This window comes from Limulus polyphemus, unplaced genomic scaffold (assembly GCF_000517525.1).
Source record: "Limulus polyphemus unplaced genomic scaffold, Limulus_polyphemus-2.1.2 Scaffold98, whole genome shotgun sequence".
Taxonomy (NCBI): Eukaryota; Metazoa; Arthropoda; class Merostomata; order Xiphosura; family Limulidae; genus Limulus; species Limulus polyphemus.
Genome location: NW_013665708.1, coordinates 1,107,261 through 1,123,739, shown reverse-complemented (window position 1 = coordinate 1,123,739; position 16,479 = coordinate 1,107,261). Strand labels below are relative to the sequence as shown.

The window sequence follows — 16,479 nt, the reverse complement described above, 5'->3', positions numbered from 1 at the left end:
ACATGTCGGCCTTTGCGATCACAGTTTTTAAGGCTAAAGTCACCTAAACGAAATTTACTGAACCATCGTTGACACTTGCGAACGCTCAAAACGTTTCCATAAACTTCTTTGATATTCTTTGTGGCTACAGAGGCATTGTATTCAAGCAGCATTACATGCCGAATATGTGTCTCGTCGTGTGCCATCACTATAAGGGATTAGAGTATACTAAACTTTATACATTATATAGGCTACACTAGCGTGACATTTAGGCAGTTCGTTTAACTAATATACGTGTGGTGGTTAATGAAAGTGTTCCAAAACGCGACATTAAGTTCTTGACGACCTAATATTAACGTTGGTTTCCTGTTTACACAGTTTAACACTGCACCAATGTTCGTTTACTCTTCATAGTCCATAGCTGTATTAAGGTCTAACAGTACGACATCGTTAGTTTTCATTAAAAATAAACCACTTTGTAAAAGTTCAGTTTATTGTTTATTTTACACTGTAACACTGTGTCAGCATTAGTTTGTAGTTTGTAAATTAATAAAATGTTAATTTGTAAGTTTTTTTCTTTGTTATTTATATCAGTGTTTACATTCTAATAATTGTATCAATGTTAGGTTCCTCATTGCAGTCTAACTTGTATTAATTTTACTTTTCTCTTTGCAGATTAACTTTTTGTAGGTGTTATCTTCTTGTTTACAATCCGACGCTGTATTAAGATTAATCTTCTGTTTACAACTAAAACATACATCGTACTTAGATGGCCGTTTACAGTTTAACTTATGTTGATGGTAATTTCCAGCTTACAGTTTAAACCATGATGTTAGTTTCCTATTTAACATTATATTAACATTTGTTTCCTGTTTATTCTCTAGAACCAACTATATTTCTTTTCTTTTTTTCAGGCATAATCTGTTTAATTTCTTTCGTATTATCCATGATCTTCGCGCATAGTGCGGGGAATTACGTCTTTACCTTGTACGACGACTTCAGCGGCAACTTTCCTTTACTGATTGTAGCGTTTTTTGAATGCATCGGTATTTCATATGTCTACGGACTCAAAAGGTTTGTTTAATTTCTTGAATAAAGCTTCACACCTGGAACTTGCAAAAACTGGTATTTCAGCATAGTTTTGCTCTACCGTGCTCTTTACGTTTTCTTTACAACGTCAAGAATATTAATGTACAGGAATGTCTATAATTTTGTAGATATAGAAATATTCCTTTAAAATAGTCCTTCACTGGTAATCAAATAGACAAATGTAATCTTGTTATCATTACTCCTATGTAATTGTATAGTGTTAGTTGCTATTGTTGCACCTCCATATCGGCCGAACGCGACCCAGTGGTTAGCCTACTGGCTGTGGAGCTGAGGTTCCTTGGCTCGCGTCCCGTTATCTCCAAACAAATTGCTCTGAGCACTTTAGGGCCGTGGGAGCATGCGCTTAATAGTCATATCCCATTATTTGGTCTGACAAGAAAATTCCAAAAGTTGGCGGGGGCTAGTGTTGACTAAATAAGAATGGCTCTCACAAACAGCCAGTGTGTAGCTTTGCGTGAAATCCAACAAACAGACAAACCTCCTTACACAATTACAAACAATATTCGTTACGTTGTTATCCATTGTTATGTAGCCACGGTGAATAATTTTATAACTATGTTATTCCTTCTTCCCAAGTTATATAAAACACTTTTTTATTATCATCCATTTTTAGATATCTGTAGAAGTCATTCCGTTATTATTTTTACCCGTCCTTCTGTTGCTATAGAAAATATCCTCTATTATTATTTTTACCCGTCCTTCTGTTGCTATAGAAAATATCCTCTATTATTATTTTTACCCGTCCTTCTGTTGCTATAGAAAATATCCTCTATTATTATTTTTATACGTCCTTCTGTTGCTATAGAAAATATCCTCTATTATTATTTTTACCCGTCCTTCTGTTGCTATAGAAAATATCCTCTATTATTATTTTTATACGTCCTTCTGTTGCTATAGAAAATATCATCTATTATTATTTTACCCGACCTTCTGTTGCTATAGAAAATATCCTCTATTATTATTTTTATCCGTTCTTCTGTTGCTTTAGAAAATATTCTCTATTATTATTATTACCCATTTTTGTTTAGCCATAGAAAATATTATTTCATTGGTGTTACTCTTTTTTTTGTTGCTATCAAAATATTCCTTTATTATTGCTTCTCATACTTCTGGTAATAAAGAAAACGTACCTTTATTATTTTTATCCATACTTCTGGAGATGTGAGTATTGTCATCCTCTCCTTCTGGGGATAAGGAAAACATTCTTTTGTTATTATTATCCATTCTTATGCAAATACACAAAACATTCCTTTATTATTATTACCTCTCCTTCTGGAGCTAAACAAAACATTCCTTTATTATTATTATTACCTCTCGTTCTGGAACTAAACAAATCATTCCTTTATTGCTCTTACTCCTTCTTCTGAAGATATACATATTGTTATCTCTCCTTCTGGAGCTATATAAAACATCTCTATATTGTCCTTACTTATTTTCGTGTAGATATTGGAGAACACCAAAGCATTGTTGTAAGACGATTCTAAATAGATTATCATTAAATTGCCTACGAAAATTTGAGATAAATCTTAACCAAATATTGAACACAGCTAATTTAATTTACTACTCTTACTCATAACAATAATAATACGTTGAATTATCATTTGTGTACCCTCATTGCTAGCGATATATTTTCGGCCATAACCCTTATAATATCATACGAGGTTCGAGCAGTGTAGGAGATTTGGGTTAGTCTTATGTCTCTAGGGTAACAATGTAAATAATTATCATACTAAGATATAAATATACAGATATATAATGAAAAATACCCAATTATAAAAATAACTATCATTTATGTTAATTTAGCCAATACTGTTAATAAAACTAACATTAGAAAAAATTAAATGAAAGCAATGTTACCCATTTTCTACTAGATGTAAAAAAAATATATTTCTTTCTCCAGAGGAGTTAACAATACACTATTTAGTCTATTCATCAGCAACAAAAATAGTGGTTTGGTTTCTTTCTACAGGTTCAGTGATGACCTGGAGCTGATGATAGGTAAACGGCCAAGCTATTATTGGCTGTTTTGTTGGAAATATATTGCTCCGGCTACCATGCTGACAATCTTAGTTTCCAGTTTTGTTAAAATTGCACAGGAAGGTTGTGGCTATGAGGCTTGGGACAGTAAATTGGTAAGAATTTACCTCATTATATACTCAGTTTGTCTTAATGTGATTTTGAAAGAAACCACGTGAGTCAAGCGTTGCTTAATAGTTAGTGTGCTCGGACTGTGCTTCAGACATAAGAAAAAGGGTTCAAGAATTGATGGTGAGTAATGTTGTCAAGCTGTCTTCCCTATAACATATTAATTAAAACCTAGAAACGGACGTCTTTTTACAAATATCCATTGTTTAGCTTTATGCAAAGATATAAAACAAATAAACCAAGCCGAAAGGCAATCCTGGAACAGAAGGCATCTTTTATTAGTAGCTCGTACAATGTTTGGCTATGATGAATACAATAAAGGACTATTTGGATCCTCTATTGTATTGACACTGTTACCAGCAAGACTTGTAAATGCCATATTCACAATGAATTAGTATTAGTTCATTTAGTCAACAAAGTTTTGTTTTATGATTGAAGAGTTAGTAACTGAAGTGACAGTCTTTAAATAACCTATACGTTAGCAGTTTCTTGGTGTCAAACTGAACCATAATACAGAACCTAAGAAATAACTGTTTATTTGTTTTTAATTAACCTTATATCAAAATTTTAAAAACTAGCCCTATATGTAATATTAGGAAGTAAGCATTGGACCTTATGTAATACTTTAAAAGGTAAATTTTGTACCTTAGTATGAAAACTTAAAAATTAAACTTATAATTAAACCTTGGGAAGCAAAGTTTCTCTGGAGGTAAACGTTGGATTTTGTTTTTATTGAATATGAAAACCTTTGGAATTAAAAACGTATCTTACATTGTAGTTAATATTTACAATTTATAAGGAATGTTCGATCGTCTATTGGGTATCTGGAATATTTTCTAATACTTGAGAATTAAACTTTGGACCCTTCGTGGGACGGTTAGAGATAAACTTTGAATTCAATATATAGTCTTTGTTATCAACTACAGAAGCAACTTGTTAGATCTTGGCATTAGCATCATTAAGACTGGATGAAAACTAAAAGGTTAAGATTTTTTATATAATGTTTATGATAATAGAATAATAGCAGAGAATTATGTGTTTGATGTGGCATACGTTAATATTAAAATCTCAATTAGCCTTCAAGACGAATTTCAGAAACCATTGTTAAGGACTTCTGATGATCAAAAATGATCTAAAAAAGATTTGGGGAACCGTAAAAGTAGGACATTGGATGATTCATTATAAAAACGTTCGAACTTAACAGTTCTTTGAAACCTTTCTTAACACGTTTTGAAAGCCATTTTAAAGGGAAGTTTCAAATAATAAGACTACTTTGTTAGTGACTGGTTTGCGGTAACTGTGATTTTTAAAACCTTAAATAACATTGAAAATGTTTTATGTTGGACCTCGAGAGCCATGTTAAATCTAGGAAAAAAACCCCAATTTAACTCCAAATGGTTTTGATTGATATGGGTCACGCGTGGGCTGATGGCTATCGTGCTGGTCTGTGAATCAGAAGGTCCAAGGTTCAAATTTATGATACACTATTGAACATGCTCCGAGATTTCAATTGTGGGTGTATTATAAAAATGGCAGTCAGATCCTATATTTTGTTAAGAGAAACATTGTATGCTGTATGTGCTGCTGTCTGATTGTCCTCTTTGGTAAGTATTTTTAAATTAGGGACGGGCATGCCAGAATCTTAGGCCTGGCCGTTTATCACATATGCCACATAATATTCCGTTTAGTTTTAAAATAATAAACATCAAAATCAACTGTTTTATTTATTGTTGTTATTTGTTTGTTCTTTTATTTTCTAATGAAATTTATAAGATTTGTTAAGTTTTAGACATAAGAGGACATAACACTCTTAAACATTGAGTGGTTAGAAAGTAACATGTATTAATGTTATTATAGTTACAAAGTTATTAGTTATTAGTTATTATTATTTTTAACAAAACGAATCTTTTCGATCCTCGATATGAATATTTTGCTGGATAACAGATTTTTATCCACTCATTTTTTTCGGCTTTTTTAATATTTTGGGAGAATAAGAATGTTTAATATTTTACTAAAAAATTGTTATTTTGTTTATATGATGCTTGCTTGATCACAGTTTAAATGCTGTTTTTTGGCGTAAGTATCTCTTTTGAACTCTCTTTGAACCATAACTAAAACCCTGAAGTCCCCATACCAGTACAAGAAATTTCGACACAAACATTTGAGAAACGTGTATAATATTGCCACGATGATTAAATTGGTTTTGTTTAATACTTTTCCAGTTATTAATAATAATAATACGTTAAAATCTATTTAGGATTAATTAATTGAGATCGTACGTGATGATAATGGAAAATATATTTTTTAAAGAACAAAAATTTCGTGAATTATATACTTTTTAAAACTAAAACCACATATACAAACTGAAAAGAGTATTTGTTGGAATGTCCCCATACGTGTTCAAACATTGACTTTTGTATCTGTGATTGTTCCTGATCTTTACTGGAAATCATTCCTAGAAAACTAAACTTAAAACTTTAAACAGTTTTCCCATTAAAATAAAAATATTATGTTACAATTTTTTCTCGTTATTTTGTAAAATCTGTGTAACAGAGATTCAAACCCTTCCTTCTCTCTTCAGGCCACCCCTTTCTACAAGGAATGGCCCCACTGGGCAAATGCACTGATAGCAATCTTGATTTTGATGGCAGCCATCTGGATTCCTCTGGTAGCCTTCCTGAAAACTCTTGGTATCCGGATTCTTCAGGATGAAGAACCAGCCTGGTTTCCAGCAGAAGAGCTTCGTGATTTCTATGGAATTATTCCACACAAAGTGACCACAGTAGAGAGGTGGGTCTTCTGCCTGAGCGAGGAGGACGAGATGATGGAAGATATGTGATGTCGTAGTCAAGATGGAAGGTCAAGTAGTTAATTATTCTCTTCATCAGCAGTACTTCTATTGGCCAGTGCAGTTCATTAGCCACCATCAGTGTGTCAACATGTACTGAAAACGAAGTTACGTAATAAATACCAGCATTAATACTTAATAAGTTACAATGTAGAACCAGGAACTGCACTGTTCTAAATCCTTATTTTGTTGTAGATTCAAAAACTGGAAACTTTTCCAACAAACAGAGCATCACTTACAACTGATTTCACAAGACTGGACGTTTTAAAATTGAAAGAATAGAGTTTGTCTGATGAAATCGATCGATAAATGTAACGAATTTACTGCCATTGAGAATGGGCGACTAAACATTGATAGCATTAAGAAATCATGCAGGATTTAAAAAAAAGGTAGATAAATCCCAGTAAAAAAAAAATTAATAATGATATCTAGGAAGCTTTCGGAAGGTAGACTTTCTTTGTTCGGGAGGAATTAGGAATGCGCCTGTATTCAGATATGGCGAACATACAGTGGCATCACAAATCTAAGTCATCGTCAAAAGTAGAATATCGTTCTGGTAGTTCATTAAAGTCTGAATCACTATCAAAGCTTTTTCAGAAAAAATTAGATATTATTTCGGCAATTGTTGTAAATGTGGATTTCGTAAAGTGGCAAAAGTGAAAATAAATAGTAGTTTATCCCGTCTTGGTTGACATAAAATGTCTTTCTTTCAAATAAAATGTATGTTAGTGTTGATAGGCATCACTAAGAAAACGGGAAGCTGAAATTATTTTCAACACGTACTATCTTTGTTATTCTTAAATGTCCTCATCTTAAGGACTTTCGAAAAAAACGAGTTAAATAAAAATAATCAAAATAGAATTCAAAGGTTGAGAAAAATTATTATAAACTTACTCCTTGACAAATCCTGTAATTCGGTTAAAAGTAGAATTCTATGTTAGGGTTAACGATGATAATGAATAGAATTTCGTATTTAATCTAAGTTGATGTTATCGACAGTAGTTGGCCTTAGTCTCTTCTGGAAAATAATGTCCTCTTTTGTGCGTAATATTCGTATGTTCTCACTTGTAGAGACTATTTGCAACTGACATCACGTGAGTCTATTGGTTCGCAGTAGTGGACATTAAAAATAAAAAAGTTAAATCATATACTAGGCATTTTAAGGACTGTGTGAATGAAAGGTTAAAAGGCTGTGTTAAACATATACCTAGTTTATCATAGATTTTGCAGTTTTAAGTTAAATTGTGTTTGTTTCGTAGATTTTTTTAGTGTTTATTCTTAAGGTTATTGTAATTAGTGCATAAGGTGAAATTTTTAAAATCATTTAACTTGAGCATTTCATTTTCACAAAAAGTGTTCTAATGCTCATATACATATAGCGAAGTGTGAAAACAAATAATTTTAACCTTCACGTTTCAACAGTGCAGTTCAATGTCTTTTTTTATTTCTTTAATATAAACAATCTGTCTGGTAACTTTGTGTTTAACTAATCATCCAGTTCCTGTAAATCATACGATTTAACTATAACTATAAGCTCCTGGAGTCTTACCGAGTCATATAACATGTGTAAATATATATTTACCGATCAAGTAGGTGTTGCTTGAATCCCTGTACTAGAGACGATATTGTTGATATAAATTTTCAGTAATAACTCGAAATATTATGTACTAAAAGCAATTTATTCTTCTGTCCATACCTGTTTACTAATAACCGTTACTCAATAAATGAAAAAGCAATATTAATTACATAAATAGTTTATGTGAACTGCAGCCGACAAATATCATGTTAATAGGTCATTACAAGTCCTAATTTAGCAGTGAAAGACTAGAGGGAAGGTAGTTAGTCATCACCACCCACCGCCAACTCTTGGGTTACTCTTTTACCAACGAATAGTGTGACTGACCGTCACATTATAACACTCCCACGGCTGAAAGGGCGAGCATGTTTGGTGGGGTGGAGATTCGAACCCAAAACCCTCAGATTGTGAGTCAAGCGCCCTAACCACTTAGCCATGCCTGGCCTATATTTCAATTAGAGGATTATCGAACCTCCTATTCTTGAGGAGGACAACATTAATTTTACAGTAATATTACAGTAATAGATTAATAACACTACAACTGCATTAAAACTCTGACTTAACATTTCGAAACAACCAATGATAGTAAAGCGGGTGTATATGATTAAATTTGTAACACTACAACTGCGTTAAAACTCTGACTTAACACTTTGTAACAACTCTTCAAAACAGCCAATGATAGTAAAGCAGGTGTACATAATTAAATTTGTAACACTACAACTGCGTTAAAACTCTGACTTAACACTTTGTAACAACACTTCAAAACAGCCAATGACAGTAAAGCAGGTGTACATAATTAAATTTGTAACACCACAACTGCATTAAAACCCTGACTTAATATTTTGTAACAACACTTCCAGACAATTAATGATGGTAATCCGCGTGTATAGAAATATATTAGTAACACCATAACTGCGTTAAAACAAACTCGTATATTGTAGCTCCTTAAAGGAAATGCGTCGTACTTAAGAAGACTAAACTGAGAAGTGACGTTGTGTTCTACAAAACTACTAAGCAACATTTTCTTATATATATATATGCATAAACTCTTGTTTTTTGGTTGTTGTTGTTTTTCAATAATCACTTTGATTAAGGCACACATTTTGTAACAAAAGCAGAAACAGTTATGATTATTTATGTGAACTGCAGCAGGCAAATGATCATGTTGATAGGTCATTGCTGCTAGCGGCAACAGGTATTATGCGTTGTCACAGTGGTGGAGTGAAACATTATTACAAAATGCCGAGCCGACGTTTCAATTACATAATTGTCAAAGAACATTACCAAACCTCCTATTCTTGAAGAGGGCAAACTTCAATTTTCATACAGACACCATGAATCAAATAGTCGGGTTTGGATATTGTCTTATCTTCTGTTATTGATATCTTTCTCTTACGTAATCTTGCCCGTATGTTTTCTTCTCCTCCCGATAACTCTCTCTTCTATTGTATGTTTCTCAATATATTCTCTCGCTTTACTGGTCTAGATATAATATCAACTTTGGCGTACCGACGGATTCAAGCTACTACGTTCTGGAAAGAGCATTAAAATGAAAAATATGATTTGTTCAATAATTACATGCTTGTAAGTTAATAATGTAAATGTTTCAATTTGTTTGTTTTGAATTTCGCGCAAAGCTACACAAGAGCTATCTGAACTAGCCGTCCCTAATTTAGCAGTGAAAGACTAGAGGGAAGGTAGTTAGTCATCACCACCCATTGCCAACTCTTGGGTTACTTTTTTACCAACGAATAGTGTGATTGACCGTCACATTATAACTCTCCCACGGCTGAAAGGGCGAGCATGTTTGGTGGGGTGGGGATTCGAACCCGCAACCCTCAGATTGCGAGTCGAACGCCCTAACCACCTGGCCATGCCTGGCCGATGTTTCAATTACAGGATTATCAAACAACATTATCCAACCTCCTATTCTTGAGAAGGACAACATTCAGTTTTCATGTAGACACTATGAATCAAATATTCGGGTTTGGGTATATACACCAATCTGTAAGAAAGCTAGAGCCTAAGTTTAAAAAAATTACTTGGTAAGTGAAATCCTACAAAATATTATACGTCAACATACGACTCCAAGAAGTGTTTTTCCAACTTTCGTAAGTCATCCAACATGAAAATACGAGAAAAATGAAACTGTGAATGTCACGTGGCTAAAAACGTATATATACGTTGCTATTCTCATTTCCAGTCTCTTTCTTTTATTCTCATCCATGACTTGCTTAAAACGTCTCTTTCCTGTTACTCAAGTGTTCTCTTCTGACTTGTGCACTGTTTATCCTTTCTCTCCCGTTTTTCAAATGTCCTCATCTATCCTGTATTCTGAACATTCGCTTCTCTCCTGTCACTGACATGTTCTCCTCCGTCCTCTGGTCTATATATCGTCTTTGCTTCCTCTACTAAACTGTTCTTGTTCCCTCCTGTGATTTTTATATTCTCTTTTATTCTGTCACTGAGATCTTTTTTCTAGATATAGTCTGTATATGGTATCTTCATATTTTTATCTTCTGGTCTGTATGTCCTCTCACTACTGATGTTTCTGGCTTCCCCTTTATGTCCTCTTCCATTATTGATATGTTTTACTCTGTCTTCTGATCTGTATGTCCTCATCTTTTCTCTTATTGTATGATCTCTTTTGGCCTCGTTTTTTCTACTGTTATTGATACATATTTTTTCTTTCCTGTTATTGTTCTGCTCTTGTCTGTTCTGTGGTCTGTATATTGTCGTATTTTCTTTCTCTTATGTAATCTTGTCTGTATGTTTTCTTCTTCTCCCGATAACTCTCTCTTCTATTATATGGTCTCAATATCTTCTTCTCTCGTTTTACTGGTATGTTATTCTCTGTCCTTTCGTTTTTATATGTTCGTCTATCCAGTTTCTTATGTGATATCCTCTGTCCTCAAGTCTGTATATCCGATTCTCTCCCGTTACTGACACGTTCTTTTTTTCTTTTCGTCATGGATATATTATTGTATTTCTTCTATTCCATATGTCTTTTTCTCTTCTGTTAATGATATCGTTCTGTTCTTTCTTGTGGCTGTATGTCTTCTCTCCCTCTACTAATGTATTCTCTGTTGTACTCTGGCCAGTATACCCTCATCTTTCCTGTTTCTATATGGTCTATTTGTCTTTTAACCTGTACGTAGTCTTCTCTTCTGTTACTGTTATTTTTCGCTTCTGTTCATGCTATGAACGTCTTCTTCGCTTCATTTATTGGTATATTATTTTATGTATTCTGAACTGTATATTCAATTCACTGCTATCACTAATGTATATCTAATGTAATCTATTCTGTTTCGCTAATTTTACGTTGTTGGTTTATATATTCTCTCCTCTCTCATGCTACCGATATATTTCTCTTCTATTATATTTTCTATACATCTTCTTCTCTCCCATTATTGGTATTTTGTTTTCTGTCCTTTGGTCTGAATATCCATTCTTCTCTCCTGTCATTGACATGTTCTCTTGTATGCATATCATATTCTCTAGCGATATTGACATGTTCTCCTCTATCCACTAGTCTGTAAATTCTTAACTATCCTGCTACTGATATTTTTCTGTTGTATTCTCTGGTCTGTATGTTCTCTTCTCTCTTGTCCTCTGACCGGTATATCAACTTCTCTCTCATCATTTACGTGACTTTTCTTATTAATGTCTGCATATCCTGTATTTTCCCCGTTACTAAGAATGTTTTTTTGTGTATTTTACTCAGAATAACCTATCATACTGCTGATGTTCTCTTACGTTATATAGTAATTACATACTTTTATTTTATGTTACTGGCATGTTATTCTCTGTGATGTACTATATATAACCCGACCCGGCATGGCCAGATGGTTAGGGTCGCGGGTTCGAATTCCCGTCCCACCAAACATGCTCACCCTATCAACCGTGGAGGCGTTATAATGTCAATCCCACTATTCGTTGGTAACAGAGTAGCCCAAGAGTTGGTGATGGGTGGTGATGACTAGTTGCCTTCCCTCTAATCTTTCACTGCTAAATTAAGGACGGCTAGCGCAGATAGCTCTCAAACCATATATAACCTTTTCTCTCTCATTATTGATATCCTCTTATCCTCCGATATTTGTTTAGTTAAGTTTATTTTGTGCGTTTCTTTCAGGGTCTCGATCTCTTTTTTTTTTCATTTATGATCTGTGTAACTTTTCACCACTGATGATATTAATATATTCGAGTGTGTGAAATGGACCTTGCATTAGCAATACCGTAGTGTTAAAAATATCCAACGAATATATCGTGGAAACATTCTAATTGTATAAGACCATCTGTGGGTTGGCAGTATTGTCGTGTTGAATTTTTTGGATCATGAACCCATTATAACTGCAACTATAAGGATGTGAGAAGGAGTTATTTTACTTATCTGATCGTTTATTTTTACAACTGGATACAGACGCTGATAGACTTGATTAACTATTTGAAAGTATTATTATAAAATTGCCCAATCTGTACGTATACACTTGTGTATTATTATAGGTGCTGATGAAGCTCTTTAAATATCTGTGTGTATTGTTGAAGTCGTTGCTAGAACTGATTAAGTATATGGTTTTGTTAATGGTGATGAGCTGATAATGCTAGGTGCATTGATAAGCATATGTGGACGTATTGTTATAGAATTATTGGTTGAAATATGTAGGTTTTGATAAAGCTCTTTAAATATCTGTGAGTATTGTTGAAGTCGTTGCTAGAACTGATTAAGTATATGATTTTGTTAAAGGTGATGAGCTGATAATGCTAGATGCATTAATAAGCATATGTGGACGTATTGTTATAGAATTATTGGTTGAAATATGTAGGTTTTGATAAAGCTTATTAAATATTTGAGTCTTACTTTAACAGGTAGCATGGATGGTTTAATGAACTCTTCCTATAAAATAACATAGCTCTGCGAATTTAAACTTCATAAAAGTTGTTTTGGTTTTAATAATAGATTTTCCATAATTCAGCTACGCAGATTTCGAAAATAATATTCTTTTTTTTCTATGACGTCAGGTTTTTTACAAATCGGGAAGAAAAAAAAACACCCTTACTTAGATCAAATTACTATTTCGTTTACCACAATGAACATTTTTATTATTATATTTGTTACGTTTGGGTTCTAGAATCATCAATAAGATTCTCACGTCCCCATTGGTCTAGAGAAATCTATAGACAGGGTTATCAACATTTTAAGCATAACAAAATGTGACCCGATTTCAATGAAAATGATTCACTTATGTAAAAGTACATTTTGTGAAAAATCCCTACGCGATGAAGAAAAATGAATATCATTTTCGGATTCAGTGTACAGGAATTACTTTAGAACATGTAAAAATTTCAAGACAATAAAACAATTGCAGGCTTGTGTAATATTACAAACGAAAGTTTCGAGCATTCATCCCTTGAAACAAATGTGTACTTAAGGAAAGGGTTTTATAGAAAATCCAATAAAGTTGCATTCAACAATTAAACCAATTATTCAATTTTTTGTCTTACACCCATATCATTTTTATGCTATATGAATAATTTAATAATTATATTAAACGAGGAAGATTTTATGTTTAGTGTACAAATTATTTGCCATGAATGTACCATTTTTAGCACTTAAAATGTTTTGAAATTTATTTTTAATAAATTAATTTTTAGCAAACACACGATGGTCTTAACCCACATATCCACATATGAATGTATTAATATTTGAAATTATACATATTTTTCAGTTTGTATATCCCCAAATAATCCAATGAACAACATAACAAGATTTAGTGTACTTTTATCGACACTAGATGGCGGCACAATACTTAGCTTGCAACATTGGTTGATGATTTTGGGGGGTTTTTTTAAGCGCAAGTCTACACGATGCCTTCTGCCCATCAAGAAAAAACTAACCCCAGGTTGTAGTGTTGTAAGTGCATAAACTTGCCGCTGACCTTTGGAACGGCAGCTTTAGTAATTCCTTATTAATTATCAAACAATTAATATATTTTTCTTTAAATAAAGCTTAGTATCAGACAAGAGAAGTTTTATTCAAATAAAACAAAATGCTAACTTACAAGTTACGAAGGGGGCTGGCGTGTAAAAATATGACGCTCACAGAAGAACTAAATTAAGCAAGACATGAACAGAAATTAATTTTCCATTAGTGAAAATTCAAAATTGCTTTTGAATTAAACCACATCACAATCACACCAACTGTTTGCGCTTTTTGAGGCGCTCTTTAACCCCCGTAAAATTGGTATTGATAATATATACATATTTTACAGATAGAATCGTTTCACTAATAATGTTACTTAACCTTCAATAGAATGGCTTAGGCCAACTAATCTTTTTTTATTTGTTATTCTCGTTGACGTACTTTCGCTAGATCAAAAATTAAATAAAACGATCAAAACAGCTATCTGATTTATATTCTCAAACCTATTACCCATAATTTATACAAATTTCCATGAAAACTATGACTGTGTCATATCCATAAGCCTGAATGTTTGTTTATTGAATTTTGCTAATTATGAAGTCATTGAGCCAGCGCTCGACCCCATCCCAATAGTTCCACCATAACAATGCACTCCAAAAATAATCCATAAATTTGGCAGATAATAAAACAAAATTAATGTCTTAACACTATCCTATTTAGAACCACCAGACTAAGGATTATATTAAAATCAAGGTCTTGGCGACTTATCAAATATTAAAGAAGAAAAAACACTTTCTGGAGTTTAATGTTGTTCCTTGCTTTTCATTATTATATGTACAATAGTCTATTTACTCTTCAAACTCCAGAAAGTAGCGGAATATCGATGGAGAATTAAGTGTTTTAAATGTAATATTTTTATTTGTTTGAAAAAAGATAGAATATTATATTATGAGATAAAATATTTTATTATTAAGTAATATTTAGAATTATTTAAATATCCCATTATACCTTTGTGAATTGTTGTATCTCTACTTTTAAAAGTTAATTAGTAATTTACCACAGAAGCAATAAAGAACGCATGCGTAAAGATTTGTGTAATGGATGTGTGTCGTTATTTCATTGAAAAAGATACCGCAATGGGCTATCTCCGCAGACATACCCTTGTGCCACAGAGGGTCGACATCAAAAGTCCTAAGAACATTTATTTAAAGTCAAAATTACAAACACAACTTTCTGTTAATTAACACAAGAGAACAGCCATATTAAACCATAGGTTTGCCACGTGTTTTAAACATTGACGAACAGCCTAAGATCGATATTTAAAAATAGTTTATATAATATAGTTTTTTAGAGTAGTTAGTCACATACTTAAATAAATGACACGTTTTTTTTTGTTGTTGCTTATTTCTCAAGCACAAACCCTACCATTAAAAATAATGTTATAATAATCACATTTAAACAAAAAATATGAATTAACGAAAACATATGAGGTAAGCAAAATCGTCAGTTTTATACTTAGACCCGCGTACTTCACGTACTTCTCTCCAAACCTTGATGTTTGTTTGTTTTGAATTTCGTGCAAAGCTACACGAGGGCTATCTGTGCTAGCCGTCCCTAATTTAGCAGTGTAAGATTAGAGGGAAGGCAGCCAGTCATCACTTCCCACTGCCAACTCTTGGGTTACTCTTTTACTAACGAATAGAGTGAGATTAATCGTCACATTATAACGCCCTCACGGCTGAAAGGGGGCGAGCATGTTTGATGTGACGGGGATTCGAACCCGCGACCCTTAGATTACGAGTCGAGCGCCCTAACCACCTGGCCATGTATTGGTGAAACATATTACGCCCTTGTAAAGCTGTAAAAACTTAACTTTGGCTAATCCAAAGTAAAAACAATTTTATTTTATAAGATGACGTCATGGCCTTTTAGATGTTGGGATTTTGCCTGAATAGTCTTGTTTTAAAGCTCTTTTTTGTTTACAATATAACTCAAAACAAAAAAAACAGTAAAGTCGAAGATAGCCAAAATTTTGATAACAGATTATGAAATAACTATTGGGAATTTTGATGAAAAGATATCCATTTTGAAAGTCTTACATCAAGGGCACCTTTGTATTGAAATATGAGGAAAAACAATTTTTTCAAATTTTTTGGAAAGAACATGGGCTGTATGCTTGGCTGTTTCGGTGAAAATATGATTTTTTTTTTAAATGGCAAAAAAGGCTTTTTCAAACAAAATTAATAGAAAAATATCGAATAGTAGTTATTTCGTCCGAAAACTCAAAATTGAGACATTATTGCAATGAAGAAAAATATTATGTCTAGTGAAAAGCTAAAATAAAATTTAACTTTCGCTAACCCAGAGTAAAAACATTCCAAAAGGTTGATTTTATTTTATAAGATGACGTCATGGCCTTTTAGATGTTGGGATTTTGCCTAAATAGTCTTGTTTTAAAGCTATTTTTTGTTTACAATATAACTCAAAACAAAAAACAAAACAGTAAAGTCAAAGATAGCCAAAATTTTGATAACAGATTATGAAATAACTATTGGGAATTTTGATGAAAGGATATCCATTTTGAAAGTCTTACATCAAGGGCATCTTTGTATTGAAATATGAGGAAAAACAATTTTTTCAAACTTTTCGGAAAGAACATGGGCGAAAGCCTTAGTTTTTTTTTGTGAAAATATGGATTTTTTGAAACATGGAAAAAGGTTCTTTTTTGAAGCAAAGTTAATAGAATAAATCTAATAGTGCTTACTTCGTCGGAAAACTCAAAATTGAGATATTATAGTATTGAAGAAAAATATTATGTCCAGTGAAAAGCTAAAAAAATGGAACTTTCGCTAACCCAGAGTAAAAACATTCCAAAAGGAGAAGTTTATTTTATGAGAATAC

General features: G+C 32.8%; 1 protein-coding gene across 1 annotated transcript in view; it reads left to right on the top strand.

Moving 5' to 3' along the window:
• The window catches only part of LOC106469680 (sodium-dependent neutral amino acid transporter B(0)AT1-like), a 58,750-nt gene extending 50,791 nt beyond the window's left edge, over positions 1 to 7,959 (top strand). Inside the window, 3 exon segments of the mRNA XM_022399119.1 lie at positions 894 to 1,053; positions 3,059 to 3,221; positions 5,816 to 7,959. Coding sequence (XP_022254827.1) covers positions 894 to 1,053; positions 3,059 to 3,221; positions 5,816 to 6,073 — 581 coding nt within the window. The 3' untranslated portion in view covers positions 6,074 to 7,959.
• The last annotated feature ends 8,520 nt before the right edge of the window (positions 7,960 to 16,479 follow it).